Source organism: Trachurus trachurus, assembly GCF_905171665.1.
Source record: "Trachurus trachurus genome assembly, chromosome: 9".
NCBI lineage: Eukaryota > Metazoa > Chordata > Actinopteri > Carangiformes > Carangidae > Trachurus > Trachurus trachurus.
This window is the reverse complement of record NC_139895.1, coordinates 15,598,482-15,617,300: the sequence shown is the minus strand read 5'-3', so window position 1 is coordinate 15,617,300 and position 18,819 is coordinate 15,598,482. Positions and strand designations below refer to the sequence as shown.

Below are 18,819 nucleotides of genomic sequence, written 5' to 3'. Positions count from 1 at the left end.
GACGCTGCCCTCCGCCACCTGCAGGTGAGATCATGAATAGCAGCAGTGTTTCAGATCCGCTGCAGGGCTACACAGCAACTCTGCATGAATGACTGTTTGCTTTTCAATAGGGTGTTACTTAAAGACCCCCTAAAGAGGCATTTCAAAATTCTCCTCACCTGAACACAGAGCAACTTCGCCGTCATCGCTGTTTAACGTACGTTACTCCCGCTTTGTACCCTGTGCATATTTTATGTAATGAGATGGGGGAAAAATCAACAGGATTGGTTGCTATAGTTTTGTGACGCACGAAAACAGTTTTTTCAGAGTCTGGTATTGAAACTGCATTTTCAAGTCTAAAATGCTCAATTATGGCGTGGATTAGCAATTTTGCTCCTGAAATGCCTTGTAACAGAGCCCACACACTAAATTGACATGTTAATCATTTAAAAAAAATACATTTTTGGTTTAGGGGGTCTTTAAATGTATATGGATGTATATGTTTGCAATTTCAAATTTCCCTATTTTTTTTTTTAAATATATGAAAATATCGATTAAAATGCAAAATTAATTGTTAACTTGCATGTCTAATGTAAAATGCCCTAACTGTGAGTAACCATCTTTTTTTTATCAGTTCTTTTTTCATGTGTATACTGTATGTATTTCATAATAATTTCACAAGAAATGTTGGATTTAGTAAATGGAATTTTTAAATTCAAGTTTAATACTGTAAAAGCATTTCAGAAATTACAGTGCCAATTAACAAGAAATATAGGTTCTGTTCTGTGATTAAGATTTTTTCGTTAATTGACAAACATTTAGCAAAACTTTGATAGAAGTTTCCATAGCAAAAATATGTTCTGTGCACAACTAGGATAATTATGTGCTCTTTTACAACCCTGTGGTCCAAGGAAACACCACTGTGATTCAGTCGAGTGCCACTCTAATGTAACCATAGGGTGAAATGAAGCCTGAACCTGTACCCCTTTATGTCTCCTGGGGATGGTGTGCACATCTGCTCTACAGTGTGGGGGCAATTCAAACAACACATTAGTGCTTCTGCGTGGTTTTGGTGCAGAATGAATACAGATTACTATCCCGACAGTCAAATCTTCTATGGCAGAATTAAGATTCAACATTGTCTTATCAATTGTGGTTCCTTTCTCCTCATCCAGGTATTGATGTCTAAGTTTGAACACTTTTTTAGATTTCTTTATTTAAAAACAGCATGGTGACACAGAAAAATAATAATACTTACTAGTGCTGATTTAAAATCTGAAAATTACAGAGATTTTTTAAGGTACCACAGGCATCACAATCCTGAAACTTTGAACATACAGGTATATATAATTTTTTACACATCAACTCTGAATTTTACACGTTTTTTGTATGGTCACATAATAACAAAAACATTTTAATGTTATTGGAATTTGTCAGGATAGATGCAGTTTTTGCTTTTGTGCAGTGCTTCGTCATCTTACATCCAGCTTTAATACATTACCATAACAAAATAAAAATCATACGTCTTAAATAACACTGCTCCTGCAATTTGCTCAGTGAATTTTAATCACAAAGTAAAACTGAGATTTATGAATATGACCACTTTGCAGGTGTCATATGTGCACTGTTAATCCTTCCTTTCAGACACATCAACAGCACAGCAATGCTACTGAGCTAACTAACTTTGCTGCAATGTCTGTGTGATTTAAGCTGCAGAATAATGGCATTATATGCACAGAGTGGGAATAACAACTGACAGTTGGCACCTGGAAATGCGCTGTAAATACTCTAAATGCACTATACACAATTCATATGGGTTTACATACTGATGCCACTGTCCCAGTCAGTATCTGTGCACTGAACAAAATGGCCGTGTTGTTTCAGTGTGCTCACAGGAAATACGGTGTAGTTGTTCGGGGTGGAATGACTCTCTCAGAGTCAGGCACTGCCCTGAAGAGCTTCGGCTCTCTCGTGTTAGCGTCTTTGAAGACCATGATGGAGGCGATGTTGCCGCAGCGATAGCAGTAGTTGGGAGCCGACCACACCGTGACCAGCTTCTCGTCGAACATGAACTTGTAGCCTTCGTGGACGAGTTGATGCGCTCGGCAGATCAGCTTCAGGTTGTTGATGTGAACAAACTGCAGACAGAGAAACAAAAGAAAAATGTGTTAACACAGCCAACATGAACACAGATGACCAACTTATTACCTCTATTTTTTTTTTGATACAGGGGGTACTGTATCTCATGCTGTGTTCATGTTATAGAAACAGAGGAGCATTGTTGACCTGAATCTTTTAATGACTGGCTGTCATTTCCGGATGGTGGCCTCTGTACAGTTCGCACTGTCGCCGCACATCAAGAAGGTTCTGCTAAACTAAATATAAATCAAAAATAAATGTGACGTACCTCATTTGTGACCTTTGCACCAAAGAGCCATCCAGCTCCTCTGGGACTGATGGCCCATGTGTCCACATCCTCGGGGTCTGACCACACCAGATCACAAAACGCTCCTTTGTGGGGAATCTCCTGGTTCCGCTCGATGGTTCGAATCTGATCCAGGGTTTTGATGTCAGGGGAGAGGCCTCCGTGGACACACAGAATCTGCTCATCCATCAGCTGAAAGAAGAAAAAAAAAGGTGTTAGGACATCTGATCACACTTGTTACACAACCTGCTGCATTCAAGACTAACATCATCTTCTCAGGGACAACTAATATGTGAACGCTTTCAGGTGTATCTGATACTGTAGGTAACCTGTTAATGGCTGTCACATCACAGTAAGTGAGGATGGGAGTCAAAATTACATGAAAAATACAGCATGCCATGCAGAAATGAACTGGAAATATAATACTTTTTTTTCGTATATCAATTAATTAATCAATAATACTCCAATACTTACAGCTGCAACTGTCAACATATCAAACACTTTGGTGCAGTAACGCCACGCATTTGCATTCCCATATTTGGTCTGACACTCATCTGTAAGACAAAAAAAAAAGCCTCACTTATTTCAACTGCGAGTGCATGACAGTGATGATGGAGTCAGATCAATATTCTCCATTAATCACGTCACCATAAAAGCCATAGACTTGGGTGATCTGTCTGCTCTCATGGTTTCCACGGAGAAGAGTGATGCGGTCGGGCCATTTGGCTTTCAGCACCAGAAGGTAGGTGAACGTCTCCAGACTGTAGTATCCCCGGTCAACAAAGTCACCCTACAGAGGACAGAAGAGCATCACCAAAACTGCACCACAGAGCAGTTAAAAATGATCCATTAAAAGTAACTTAAATATACAAACCATAAATATGTAATTTGTGTCTGGAACCTGGCCCCCAGTTCGGAAGAGTTCACAAAGATCATAAAACTAAGACACAAAGACATAAACATCAGATCTTATTAACTGTGTAAACTGTCACATTAAATGCTTTGCTTTGCAAAAACAAGATGTTTCCTCCACTTTTTTCAATTCAATTCAATTCAACTTTTATTTCACACAACACTTTATTTCAGACACAGAAGCGGTCCAAAGAACAATAAAAAACACACACACACACACAAATACATAAATAAAAAATGGACTTTGTGCTTTGAGACATGATTTTTACCTGTCCATGTATGTCCCCGCACACTGTTACAGGAGTGGAGACAGGTTGAACGTTGGACTCCTCCAGCAGGAGATCACACACGTAGTCACATAACCTCTGTACGGATGCAAAATTAACACACAAACATAACTGATCAAGATTCAGCCATCATTTAGCAACAGCATTCAATGCTTTTTACATGTGGCAATTTTCACAACAGAGGAGCAGTATTCAGTGTTTCCACCAAATCTTTCTCTTGCTGGGGAAAAGCTTCTGGAAAAATACTGAAATATGTTGGGGAATAATTGTGCAATGAAATATGATGGTGGCCAGCCTGAACTGAACCATGTGGATTTACATACTCTGTTGCCCATAAAGTTGGAATAATTTTACTTTTTATTCCTATTATAAAGGTTCATTGTGGTTTAATTTTCACAGTGATAAGTTTGGAAGAGATTGATCAATAAAGTTTTGAGGAAAAAATACACTTTATCTATGAAGAATAAATCACATTGTCACAATCATTTCATGAGAAGAGGTATAAAATATATTTATAATAATGCATAACCCAGTGTAATACTGATAAACATATACTAGACATTGTCATTTTCCCTCACTGCCATTAATTGCTATTTTGGGGACAGTTAGGGTTAGAAACCTTATGTTGTGATCTTTTTTTGGTTGCAAGGGAACAGGTTAGGGGGTTAGGGTTGCAAATTGGTTAGTGGTTCATGCTGACTCTACCAGACTGTCTGAGTCTGTGCCTTAACTTAAAGCTGACTGTAGTCACAGTACAGCAGACAGCGTGGCTGGGATCGTTTTCACCTACTCTGTGTGTGTGTGTGTCATCGTGGCAAAATGTGATGCTAGAGACAACTACTGTAGCAGGAAGTACCACAGTGGTGTTTTAGGACTTTGGCAGGTGTGTGTCAGCAGATTCTGTCACCATGACATCATTACACTTGTGACGGACACAGACCGAAACTTTACAGCTGTATTAGTTAAGATATAAACACAGGTCCAGCCTGATGATGGGCGTGGTCCAGACCCACGCATGCAACAATACATACTCACGAAATAATGTAGTAGCCTAATAACTACAGATTACACTCGGATCTACACATCTGCAGTATGGCGTTGATGTTGTTGTGGCTGGTGTGAACCATGGTGTGAACACATGACAGGATAGCGTCTAGTTAACACCTAATTACAGTAAATACAGTGCGTATAGGCTACACTCGTACTTAACACAACACAGTCCGCATCGACAAAATAAGCGAATGTCAACAAGCGTAGGGCTACTGACAAGAGTAATCACATATCCACTGTTCAGCACAACGATAAAAAAAAAAAAAAAGATTATCCCTGCACAGAGGAAAGTGCGTTATCTCACAATCTACAGATCAGTATCTTTGGGGTGCGACGTGCCATCAGGAAGTAAATGTGACTTTGTTGATATTGATAAACAGCCTTGTATCTCCATAGACACTGGCGTTAGATGCGTTAGATGCGCAAAATAATATCAGCTGCTGTCAACTAATAAATACCATGACAGTCAACAACATCAGCTGATCAGGATGGATTAGTTAATTCAGACCCAGGCAAGGCAGAGCAGATCATCCTGACTCTTGCATCACTAACATTAGAAAAGTTTGGACTTGCATAAACCTGCGATTAATTAAACTGGTTTGAGGTATGTTATTAGCAGACTAGCTAGCTGAAACAAACGTTACCTGAAGCTAACGTTAGCTGGTTGCGCTGTTACAACGTAAGACAGCAGTGAGCTAATGTTGCTCGTTCAAGATATCCACATGCCTTAATCAATTTAAAATTATTCTCAAAGGTCACGTTTACCTTGAGGTCATTTTCTGGAAGGTATTTACACTGTTTTGCAATCTCTGCATATTTATCCAGGTCTAGAGGCGCCATTGTACTAACTGAATTGTCATGCGCATTCGGGTACGCATGACGTATGACGTATTTTTGTAGTTCAACCGTTCAACACACAGCAAACGTGATATGTGACAAAATGTTGTGATGTTTGTGTTGGGCAAGATGATATTGACAAATGCACAACGCTTTAAGGATATCCAAGCCCAAATCCATTCGCTATAAATGAAGCTACTGTCAATTTACGAAAGGACTACACAACGGTCGTGTGACTTAAACGTCACCATCATTGAGCGTCCAACTTGTAAATTAATTTAGAGCACGAAGCACTATTACAAAGGCCTTTCTTATTAAAACGTTACCAATAGTTCATAAGCGCAAGGTATAAACACTAACGAGTCTGTGTAAATGAGGCTAATGTGTCGATTGAGGAAGCATGTCCTGTTGGGCGTGATGACGTCTTACGTCCGCGACAATTTCTGTAGTCCTATTTTTGACATGAGCTTGGTATCTTATCGCGGATTAAAGCAGAAAACGCATTGGGCTAGTGTTAGCCTCAGAATTTATTCCAGGTGTTTTTCCACAGCTGTCAGCCACGGGACAAATGCAATGGATGTGCGAAAAAAAGGTAATTTATTTTTTCTTTGATATTTGTTTGCGGTTGGCAAACAAACAATTAGAGCACTACTGCCACCGTCTGGTATGGAGGAAAATAAACCCTCATATTTTCCATAGACTGTGGTATTTTCCCAACCATTGAAAAATTATAACCAAGGATAATGGTTCATAACTACATCTCCTGAAGACACTTATGTTTTGTTGTAGCATGTGGATATTTTTTAGTGTGTGTTTTTCTGAATTTGTGTGCGTTTTGTCTATTTGCAAGTGTTTGTTTAAGTCACAGGATGTTAAAGCCACTGTATAAAAGAGCAAGAACTTCACTAGTTTCTTTCTACTTAGACTTTACTCAAGTTTCTTAATTGGAAGATGAAGTTACATTACTTCATTTTTGTAGATAGACATCAACAATTCTGGCTTATTTGAGTAAGATAATTAAGATGAAGCATGTGACTTATTTATAAAACATCTGGCATCTTTGTTAAACATTTGACTTATTTGTAGCTTTACCTTGTTACTCTCTGGGTGACTGTAATTTGGAGGCACAGATAATGCAGGACTATTAAAGTTACATCTTTTCTTATCTGTTCAACATCAAACAAGAAGAATATAACACATTCACATTATGAGAGGACTAAAAGAAACAAAATGAAGCCAAGTTTATTGACCTTTTGAAATATTAACAAAAGGGCAAAAAAAAAGAAACAATCAAATAAAAGATTATTGTAATGCAGCGGTTCCCACTCTTTTTCAACTCACAGGCCCACTTGACATCTCAAAAATGTTGGCCGCCCACATCTGAGCCCATAACAATATGGAAGCTAAGTACTGCCTTCTCAGACCACTGTTTACTCTAATGATACTGATCAAATATTCAGAACTGAACTTTTTTTTACTCTTTGATATTGGCTCAGTTTTGCTATGGATGCGTGTTCTTAGTGAGCAATGTGCATGAGGTATGCAGACCAAATTATGATTTAGTCCGATCAGCAACAACATAAATGTCCATTGTTTTATCAGGATTATAGGCTTTAAGACCAGTGAAAGGGGGTTTTCAGCGTTTTTAGATATTTTTATTATGTTTTGAGACATTTCAAGACACTCTTATGGGTGTCAAATTATGCATAGAAATATGACAATTTTTGATAAAAATTTACTGTCACACCGTTCAGCACTTGGGTCATGGAAACCAAATTCCCACCTAGGGGAAAGATGTCACAAACTCTCAATGTAATAAAAGAGGTTAGTCCCCTCCAACGATTCCTGGAAAATATGCATGCCTTAAATGAATATGCAACACTTTCAAAATTTATATTTTGATAGCCTATTTTATAGGCTATTCTGTTTTTTTTTTTTTTAATTGAAGCCTTCATGGTAATTTATGTATTTGAGGTAGCCTAATTCTTTTCTGTCATTTGGTGGGTGTGTCAGAGGGTGTTGCCCAATCAGCAGACATGTATAAACCAAACCACCATATTAAAAAGGCAGTGCGCTTGCGTAACAGATCAGGTTGCTCAATGCACCACATCCATCTAAATAAACCTTTTTCCACGTTTTTATCTTGGCTGAACGAACCCCTGGTGTCACTACATCACACCATCTAACCCCATACACACAGTGTAGGACTGTATAAACGGTTTTAATAAGCCGCACGGTTTATGAATGGAACCGGTCGTGTGTTTTGGTGAATTTCAGAGCAACGTCTTATAATTTACGACACTTTTTGTGTGTCTGAAAAGGGGCGTCGCCGCCTCCCATTAACCAGCCAATGAGCGAGCGCCTCAGGGAAACGTTCCTGATTTCCCATTGGCTGACGCTTACGTCAATCTCGGGGCGGGCTGACGGTAGGTTGCAGAGCAGGTGAAATGTTGACTGTGGTTCATAGGGCAACAAACAGCAGCGTACGCCGCCTGGGGACATCAATGGTGGAGTACGCATCCATTCAGGGAAAGGTCTGAGAGAGACCATTACTGGGGCTTATACATGGAGAGCTGAAAGTGAATATGAGGTTAACGTCCTTAATGATGTACATATCTCCGGTCCTCATATTTATTTTGTATGTATATGTTGGATTTTCTGAAGCTGCACCTCGCATCAGCTCCTACGATGCGTCGCCAATCTCCAGGAAGCCCGGCTCAGCCTCCGACACCTGGGGGATCTTCCACACCGACTTGCCTCGTTCTTCACCGGAGAGGAGGTTCGCTCCCGGGCCTTTAACCGGACTCACACCGTGGCCTGCCATTGTTTCTGCCGGCCCGGCCGCCACCACAAGCCCCGTCTCTAAAACTGCGACCACCTTTCAGCCTCCTACTACGGACCCGACCACCACCATCATCACCACCACCACCACCACCGCAGCCGCTGCTGTCGATACTGGAATAATTACAGCCACCAAGGAACAAATAACAGGACCGATCTTTAAATTAACCGGTGCACGCAAAAGATCTACCGATGCACAAACGTCCCTGTTTGCTCCGGAGAAAATGCTGCAGACCATGGTGTCCATGGTTTCCCAGCGCTCTACAAACGATGCCTGGGCTGCAGATAATATCGGCACATCTGTTACCTCAATAGAAAATAGTCAAGGTGAGTCCCCTAGAATAAAATAAAAACACGCACACACACACACACACACCATTCATTCATCCATCCATCCATCCATCCATGTTGAAGCTGTAAATGATGCTCTGCAATCTGAAACATAGGGGTAGGGGTGGTGGGACTCTGGGGGGGCTGCATGTTGTGTGTGTTTTGTTTTTTTCTCAGCACATTCATGTTCAGAAAACGATCAGAGAGAAAGAAAAACGAAGACATCCACGTCTAACAGGCTGCTGGATGGTCGCACTGTGTTTTTGACGCAGACTGCAACAATGGGCAGACCCCTTAGGTTGCATGGTGTAGGCTACCCCCTCCTCACATCACCGGGAAACCACCAAAGCACAATCTTCTATACAAAAAAACAAACATACATGATTCCTGAACAATATGTCTAGTGTGGGTGTTAGTGTGTGGCCTGTATCATGCTCCGTTGGGCTTTTTATTCTAGGGTGAGTGTGCCTCACATCAGAGGAGGGGGGGCTCTGAGAGGGTGTAAGGTTGATGCTGCTGCTGCTGCTGTTGTTCAGTGAATTCATCATTAAATCCAGCCCGTCAGTATCCACAAGGATCCAGGATGCTGGTGTGTATGTGTGTGTCACATCAGACGTGTGGTGGTGTGTGTGTGTGTGTGTAGTGTTGGTAGGAAAAATTGCTAAGGAGCACAGTGAAGAGCTGCTCCATCCTCTCTATTGTTGTTTGCATGGCATTAACAGAACAAGGCCATCCAACCAAAATGGCCAGGCAGTGCTAAGCCATGAATGAGCAATGACAGCGGAGCCCCTCCTCTCACACCTCACTGATCCCAGCATCCATGTGGATGTGTTGTTCTGCAGCCAGAGGCTCAGGGGTCCTGTCCAAAATGGTTCTTTAATGGTCATGAGAGCAGGTGTGTGTGTGTGTGTGTGTGGTTGTGTTAGCAGATTCATCATGTTAAAGAGTATGAAGAAGTAAAAACGGCTTCACATATTGTTTGTCTGTTTAAAACACCTTATTTTTCTTCCCACACCCCCAAAAACCAGAACCTCAATATCTGGTCTGTTATACTTCATATTCTGACTGGTACTGGCTCCTCACATCAAGGTCCAGTCCAGTCATGCTTTTTTTTTTATTGACCCTTTGTTCTCCACATCGTCAATGACCCCACTGTTACGCATTAATCTGAGTGGAGGATTAGAAAAAGATGATCAAAACGGCTGTTTTTTTTTTTTTTTAACATGTTATGGCCATAAGCGGCTGATTCTGGTGTTGCCATGTTTTGGGATTTGATTGAAAGATGGCTGTAGAAGAAAGAAGCAAGCCCTGGTTTGATTGATTGATCGGTCAGATGTAGACTCGTTGATCAAACCCTGACCCTGATGGTCAGTGGCCAACCTTTCATTATACATAGATGTTTTATTGTCAGTTGATTTGTTTGTATTTTTTGAATATAGTGATAAAAACAGCACATGACAACACACATCGTCCCCTTAATTTCTGGTTTTTGTGGCAATAAGAGTTTTTCAAACTGACTGTATTTGTTTGTTTGGGAAAAAGAGGACTCCACAATAATTGTTTGATGTCGTCCTCTCATTTGTTACTGATGGCAGTACATTTTCACATGTAGTTTGGAAGATCAATGTTGTCCGTGATCTCCTATAGTAGGCTATTCCTTTTATTTTATCAGGGATTGTACATTTTAAAAGAAGCAACTAAACATCTGAAAAGTGATTGTCTATTAACAATAAGAGTAATTAATTATTAACTACGACTTTTGATATCTACTTAATTGACAGAGAGCTGTGTTGTTGTCAATGGTTCAGTTATTCATCCTTAATTAACTGTCCACCAGGTTTGGCTTGAACAACCTTTACCATTTTTTTTAGTATTTCTTGTCTAGTATTTTCTGACCTGTTAATCTAATTGAATGGTTAAGACCCACTTTTTCAGGCTTTACATTTATTTTTCCAAATAGAGCTTTACAATAGAGCATGAAGATCTGGGTAAACAAATCTCCAGGTAACTTTCTTTTTATGTTAGATTTTATTTATTAGATATTCTCATTGATATCATTACCTATATTCCAAGATGTTTTGTACCGTGTTTGACAGGAATGTGACACCTTCTTTGGATCCAACATGAATCAAAATATCACATTTTTTATTGTGTTGTTATAAATCAGATGTTAGGGGGAATGTTAAATATGTATTTTTGGAAATATGTCTGTGTGTTGTACTGTACTGTGTACTAACAGCTGCACTACCACTGTGAGGAAAAGGCAGGGCGAGCAGGGACACCGGTGTCGGTCTGATCCTTGCAGTGTGAAGCTTGATTAGTATTTGGGAAAAGCCTCACGCAGCTTCTTATTCTGACGTGAGAGACGGATGTTTTTTTTTTCCACAGCCAGAGGTTTCATGTTCTGCTGTGTTGGACTCTTTGTGGGATCAGTGCCTCAGGTTCTGTATAATCCAGCAGGTCGAGGATAATCCCGATGTTCCGGCTCATCTCGGCGGCTCATGAGTCCAGTTTGAGTCTCATTAATAATCTCACTTAAACCTTTTCTTAATCGTCTGACGATGATTAGCGGCATTAGCTTAGCATGCTAGTTCTTGGGTTCAGCCAACAAACCCAAAGTTTCCTCAAGAGTTTTACTGCAACTGTCACTTTCAGTATTTCTGATAATGTTAAAGACTTAAAACAGCCAAACTATTGAATGTCTTATATTTTCCTCCTCTCCTTGAAGTGCAGCCAGGCAGGTAGATCTGTAGTTTTAAGAACCAAATACCATCCCAGTGTAGTTTTACATCTCCTCTCTGGAGCTCGAATAACAGGTCAGTGAACCAATTGATTGGTTGACTGTTTTCTGGGTGATCCATCTGAGTCCGGGTGTGATATACAGTACAACAACACTCCCTCTCGTGTGATATTGCTTAAATAAATCGCAGCTTCTGTGATTTGGATATTGCAGTTGGTCACATTATTCTGATTTTCATGAGGTCTCAATTAATTGTGCAGCTCTATTGAGAGGAGATGATGTATTTTATTTATCAATTAGGTTAAAAATGAATCTGCAGTTGTTCTGATAATTGATTAATCATCAAAATCTTTTTGCTTCTGGAACAAAATGTCAAACAGTCACCGTCAGCAGCTTCCATGTTTCTTTGTCTCATGTGACAGTGATGTGGAATGTGTTTGGCGTTGTGGTTGTCAATCGGATAAGACATTACCTCGTTGTGTATGAACATTTTCTCACATTTGATTAATTACATGATGGATTGATCATGAAAATAACAGTGTGAGTTTACAGCCCGGCTTTCAGTCTTTGTGTCAGTACTGTTGTAGATGAACTGAGCTGAAATGGCTGCATGTAAATCAGTAGAATCAGTCAGTGTTGTTTACCATTTACGGTTAATCTCTAAAAATCCAAATGAAATGTGCTCCTTACGTAAAATCGGACATGAAATCTTTACCTCGGCACCCCTCACTGTTTCACAGACCGACCACACGTGATACCATCATTACCAACAAAGGCGTCGCCTACGTTTACACCTCGCTCTGCTATCAGCATACATTCCCTGGCAGAGCAGGCGCCTGCAGACAGATACAGTATGAGGCGTGCCCATCCTCATATCTCACGGGCTGAAACACATAATGTGCCTTGACGGTTTAACCTAAACTGAAAGTAGAGTAATTATGCCCCCCCTGCAGGAAGGGAAAGCTCGAGTGTGTTTTTTTATTTGTTTTTTTCCAGACAAGACGAGTAGTGACCTGAGCATGGAAAGAGTTTTGGAGATGAGACTCGTCTGAACAACCTGCCAGTGCCGGTGTGTGAATACCAGCCATGCTGTCACACCACTTTACAGCGGGCAGGATAGATCGGAGCGAGGTGAACTCTGCCTCCTTTTCACACAGGTCCGGACCAATCTAGATCAAACCTGGTGTGAGGCTCCACTAGGGGCCCCTAACCCACACCTAAACCCCGGTTTTAAGAATGAACTGCAGTGTATGTGTGTGTGTGAGTGGGTGTCGGGACACATCGAGGCGTGATCTGGAGCGACACTTGTTTAGTGGACGTCAGTGGAGTGGTAAAGGATCTGACAGTATTTCTCCACAGCCTTGCATAACTACAGGGCTTTCTTAGTTACATAAAGGTCCAAGCAACAGTGGAGGAGCAGCATAATCTGAGTGGGACGCCAAGGCAGGAATACATTACAGTTCACCTGTCCTCTCCTTTATCTGCGTGTCTGTGTGCGGTGTGTGTGTGTGTGTGTGTGAGTGAGTGTACATACCGTAGGTGAGAGATGCTTTGGTTTTGATCTCCCATCTCATATCTGTCTGTTTTCTTTGTCTGGCTGCTGAGCTCAGAGTGGAGACAAGCAGTCAGGCCCCCAGTCATCATCACCCGCCACACCTAACCTGAGATCAAATGAATAATAGATTGCCACTCTGTGCTCTGCGGGGTCAACCTCATGCCTGTCATTACACATTCTCTGCTTTTCTTCAAATGGTGTCAATTTAAAACATGAAATCTTTTCATCTGAAACGCACCTTTGTTGATTACAAGGAATTTTGTTTATGCACAATATGAGGGGGATTGGCGGCTTGTTCTAAGCTCTTGGATCAGTGGAGAAATCTGGACGAGGAAAGTGTTTTAGCAGCCCTCTGGCTCCTTTTGCACGTTGTACTGTGCAGCTCCCAGAGGTAAAAAAAAAACAAACAAGACGACTGTGAGTGGACAAGGAAACCTTTAAGAGAGTGATAGTGGAGCGCTGGTTGTACAGGACGGCTCCCAGTGTCACTGTTTGTTGGTACAGTCGCGTTGGCCCTGCAAAAAGCTCCGGCTCCAGTCCTTTGGCGCCAGAGCTGCAGCCTGTAGTCTGGTAGTTCAATGTTTTATTGATGGCATACCACCTCAATACTGACTTCAACACATCACTGTTTCATACTGTGGCATATCAAAGGTGAAGGTGCGCTTTTACCAACCGAGGCAGCAGGAGACACAGACACCACAACACACAACCCAAATAAAAGGGGGAATTCCTCTCACATTGGTGCTAATGGGACTCCATAGTCTGACTGTTTGAATCTCTAATAGGACGTTACTTTACTAGTCAGCTGTATTTGCTGGAGACCAATTTTGTTTTCTGTTACACAGTAAAAGCCCATGCAAAAAAAACATAAACAACGACACAAAGACTAAACAGGGTGGAAGCACAGTTGAGGCGAAGGCTCTAATCGCCATAGTGTTTACTGTGTAAAATTACCTGGTTTGATGTTGACTTCAGAGAAAGCGCTTCAAACCAGGTATTAGTGATTACATTGAGTTTCTCTGACTCATACAGACAAGACAAGAAAAGAAAATATGTTTGTCGACCGTAGTGACTGTTTTTATCCAAATAGCAAGTCATGCTCAAACAGTGTTTTTATTCCCAGGGCTTCACAGTCACTGGAAACAGATGAATGAAGCTGCAGATATGCCACAGAGGTCATATTCTCCAGATGTAAAGTAACATGTTTATTTGGTAGAATAACCAATGTACATTTCAATGTATTTCTTTTTATGAATCATCATTGTGTTTCAGTGTTATTTGTTACGTTCTGAGGTTTAATGTACTGTAAGTAAAGCTGTGAGATGAGGTTCGGACTCTGCAGCAAGCTGGAAAAATAAATGATGGAAAAGCATATGGAGGGAAATATGATATTCAGTATTATCAAATGGTGCTCCGAGTACATTTAGCTGCATAAAGCTGCAACTGATAATTCTTTTCATTATAAATGAATCTATGTGTTTATTGATACATCTTGTACCCAATAAAACTTGTGTTTTCCGTTATCAATCATATTCATATTCGATCATATCATATTCTTCAGAGAAGAAGCTAAAGCCATTTGTCAAATTTACTGTCTGTCATTTCATAGTATTTTCTTTTCGTGGTCTAAAATGGAGGAGCATAAGATAATGTAATATTCATACATGTTTAGCTGTGTCACTGTCAGTACAGCTCATGCAGTTATTTCCCATCTCTCCCTCCCTTTGCCTGTCCGTCCTCTCAGAGAGCCTCTGTAACTGCAGCACTGGTGGTGAAGGGATTCTGGATCCGGACGAGTGTGACCACGGCACCGGTCAGTGCTCGTGTCTGTCAGGTTACAGCGGTATACAGTGCGAGGACTGCGAGGAAGGATACTTCACCAACGGCACCAGCGGCTGCCTGCCCTGCGCCTGCGACTCCTACGGTGCAGTGAACCCCCTCTGTGACAGGTGAGGATGCTCCCCCCTGCTTCCCCTCCCACTGGCTGCCATGTTGAAGGGAGGTGAACGTTTGTTGTGATTGTCTCAACGTTAATTAATCAGATCAGCATTTTAACAGCTGTCCACTCATTGTATTGGTTGCATGGCTGCATGTAACTGTGCATCACCTTCCCAGCACCACTGGGAGACCAGCTGGGGGAAATTTAGCAGCCAGACATTTTTCAGAGGAGATGGTGGAGACCAAAAACAGAGCTAAAAAGAGAGGGAATATTATTTAGATGGCCGTAAACAAATGGACGATAATGCTAATAATATGCTAATAATAACAATATGCTTGATATTGTGTTTTTCTGCTGGTGCAGTGTAGCTTTAATGAGGAACTATGCAAGATTTCCTTGCTTCATTTTGACCTTAATTAAACAGCTTCGGACCAATTGTGATGGTTAAATAAATGACTTGTAACTTGTTACAAGAGAGAATGGAGGCTCTCTGCCTTCCACGTAGCGTCTCCAACAGTGCAAGATCAGCGCCTCCGACCCGGTGTCCCAGCTCCCGTCGATAAATAACGTTATCCACCGCTCCATGGATTGATTTCTCAGAGGCTTTGTTGAAAACAAATGCACATGGCCAGGAGGAGGGTTAGTAAAACAGCATGACGTGACCGAACTGGCATAGTTCCTCTTTAAGATTGAGTTTTTTTTTTTGTGGATCTGCATCGGAACCTGATAAAACCTGATCACTGGCCTGTCTCCATAGGATCTGGGTGAAGTCACGGAAGAAATGAGACAGATGGGTTTAAAAAAAAAAGAAATCTATTAATTTTCTACCTTATTGGGACATAATAGTTGCTATTGGATATTACTCAATCGTGCTGTTTGCACTCAGCCAAAGCTGTAAGAGCCAATGTCTTCCATTCAGATTGCTCAGAAGCGATGTGATGAGATGAGGATAACCAGGCTGTTAGGCAGACATCCTGTGATCTATTGCAGCGAGTGTGTAATTGTCTCAACCTTAAATATGAGATGAACTCCACTCATCTCATATTCGGGCAGTGTCCTCCTCTCTCTGCAGAGCTCATGTTCATTCATGTTCAGGCACCGTGCCTCAGTGGGAAACCCCCTCCTCTCTTATCTAGCCTGGTTGTATGCATTGTGTCAACATGACAGAGATGGACGTGGCCTTTGGAACACGTGTGACGTATTCACAAGAAAACACCACAGGTTTCCAGGATTATTGCTCAGGTACAGACTCTGGTCCAGACTCTGGTCCAGACTGTTCTTACTGAAAGTAAAAAAAAACAAACATAACAGCTCAGAACTGACATTAGGATTCACCACAAGTCACCAGAGCTGTGACTGGGACCAGAAGCTGCGTGTGAGGAGCGCAGTAAAAATAGCATCCATACTTTCTGCCTGTGAACATGAAGAGGAATGCTGCTGCTTTTCAAAAGCCCTGAGCCTGTGTCCACAGCGTGTGGAGGATTTGTGTTGTCATGCTCTGGAAAAGTACGTCACAGCAAAGGGCTTACGTAAGAGAGTAAATCCTAATGGGCGCACGGCACGCAGTCCTTCGATGAAAAACGCAGGATGTCAGCTTGATGTTTATTGAGGCTGAACTCCTGAACTGCTGCGTCTACGGCTCAACAGGATGTAGGTGAAGGTGCAGGGGGGAGAGGGGTGGTGGTGGGGGGTGATGGGGGCGGCTTTCACACAGTAACACACACCTGACACAGTCCTTCTCAGACAGTCTGAGCCTGACTGCTGCTAACCCAGTTAGCCTAGCCCCCCTGAAGGAGCTTATCGCTGTAAGCCAGCCTGCTGCTTTAGGTATCTTTCCCCCCATTAAGTAATGAGTCAAGACAGAGACAGTTGGTGCTTTACTTGGCTCTGCTGTTACAGACTCGCAGATTACCACAAAATGCAATTGAAGCATTTGATGGGAAGGTCATTAGTTCAGCAGCGATTCGGTCATAAACCAAAGTAACAAAGACCTCATGGTTAAAAAGTCCAGTGATTACAATGAAACTTCCTCCACAGACGTGGCGTAACCTCTAAAAAATCTGCTCTGATCTATTAGTTTGTTGAACATGGTTTTCACTCATAAACTGGGTCAACTCTGACTTCCTCATAGAGAAATGGTGATGAGGCCTCAAGCCCCGCCCACTACCTGCTTGCTCCAGGCTGACAGGTAAAAAAGCAGCGTGTCAAGAAGAAGTTAGAGGAGGAAATGTCAAAGAGACTCAGCCACTTGTTTTAGTCAGTCAGACCCAAACTCACATAAAGAGTCTGCTGAGACCTTCAGGTGGATCAGAGCAGTTAGCACAGTTAGCATCTTTTATTATATTGGCTGTGTCCGAAATCACTGACTCACTCAGGCAAGGCAAATTTATTTGCATAGCACAATTCATACACCTAGCAATTCAAACTACAGAGGCATAGAAATAGGCCTACGTTAAAATCAAAACAGAAAAATAAATTTAAAAGAAAAAGAAATTTAAAAAAAGGCAGTAAAAGACAATAATAGCAATTAGAATGATTAAAAATAATTAAAATTATACTGAATTTAGTTAAAAGCTGTAGCAAATAACGTTTTCAACCCTGATTTCAATGAAAAACTACTCCCTACTCACTATATAGGGAATTCTATGTAAAGGACTATATAGTGAGGTCACTGGTAAAATGAAAACAAAACACTTTTGAACACTACTCGGTGGTGCAGTTAATTACGTTATTCACATAATTAAAACATTGCAGATCAATGCAGACTGCGATCATGACCGCGTGGGTGACTGCAATGCATTATGGTATATATAGCTTAGTGACCATCATCGGTCGTTGTACACTACTTTTCGTGCTGCATTGTGAGAGACCATGAGTCCACTATATAGGGAATATTAATTCAGACAGCACTACAATACAACACTATATTGTGACTAGTGAGTGTTTTCGGACACAGCCATTGGTGGCTTGTAACTGTCGGTGGCTGACACAGTGTTGGTGGTTGTGCTAATAGTAACTATCTCTTCCTGTACTGACAAGGTTTCATGTTAGTTACACACATGTTGACTGGATTGGTTCCTTAGATTGTGTGATGTTCAAAAACCAGGCAAACAAAATGCTAGGATGGAATAATATTATCACTTAAGTGTTATTGTACGATTCTCCAACACTGGTATAAGCCCCAGAAGGAAAGTATACTCGGGGCCACACAGAGCAGGGTAGATGTAGGTCAACAGCAGGAGTATCAGAGTGATAGTTGTGGTTATTTGACGTGGGGTTGTGCGAGGTAGACCTGCACAGTCAGTGTGTTACTTGTGGTAGATTGAGATCAGTGTGCTGCCTGTGGTGTGTGAATAAAGAGAGAGCTGAATTTGGATGGGAGGATGACGCGCTAAGAATATTCTCCATGAAGTGCACATTTAAACAGATTTCAGATTGGTTTTTTTTGTTTAAACATGTGTATTAAACTCATCCATCTGTCTCTGTGCATGTTTTCTCAGCGGCTTCTTTAAACGGGTAACAACCTGACTGTGCAGGACTACCTCACACGACCCCCACGTCAAATGACCACAACTGTCACTTTAACAGCCCCCTTTGCTGGAGTTTGTGGTTTCCTAATGTCACAAGAGATCCTGTAATTTTCACCCTGAGGAGAGCTTCACTGTTATTTACAGTCATTGAGGATGTCATCAGTGTTGGCATGTGACACACAGGTAGAAGCAGGTTCACTTTCACACACACCTGTGCAGTAGGGCTGGACGGCATGGTCTAAAATTTATATCACGGAAGAGGGATGTTAACAGTATGTTCATATGGCTTAAATACAAGATACAAGAGTTAAGCTCTTGTATCACAGGGACATATTTCATATAGTACATCTATGTGTTTTAACAGTGTTTATTGTGCAAAAATTAAGTAATATAT

General features: G+C 41.4%; 2 protein-coding genes across 2 annotated transcripts in view; one reads left to right on the top strand and one right to left on the bottom strand.

The window, feature by feature from the left end:
- Nucleotides 1-783: 783 nt before the first annotated feature.
- Nucleotides 784-5,521, bottom strand: LOC310990874 (serine/threonine-protein phosphatase 6 catalytic subunit). Its single transcript, XM_083978410.1, has 7 exons — nucleotides 5,419-5,521; nucleotides 3,586-3,681; nucleotides 3,279-3,344; nucleotides 3,053-3,194; nucleotides 2,879-2,958; nucleotides 2,387-2,596; nucleotides 784-2,117 (listed from the first exon to the last, which is right to left on the bottom strand). The coding sequence occupies exons 1-7, from the start codon at nucleotides 5,491-5,493 to the stop codon at nucleotides 1,869-1,871; spliced, it is 918 nt and encodes a 305-aa protein (XP_083834536.1). The 5' UTR covers nucleotides 5,494-5,521; the 3' UTR covers nucleotides 784-1,868.
- A 2,451-nt stretch (nucleotides 5,522-7,972) lies between these two features.
- LOC310991306 (multiple epidermal growth factor-like domains protein 9) overlaps nucleotides 7,973-18,819 on the top strand; it is a 37,174-nt gene continuing 26,327 nt past the window's right edge. Inside the window, exons 1-2 of the mRNA XM_083978959.1 lie at nucleotides 7,973-8,658; nucleotides 14,701-14,905. Of these exons, the coding sequence (XP_083835085.1) occupies nucleotides 8,076-8,658; nucleotides 14,701-14,905 (788 nt within the window). The 5' untranslated portion in view covers nucleotides 7,973-8,075. The remainder of the gene's footprint in view (nucleotides 8,659-14,700; nucleotides 14,906-18,819) is intronic.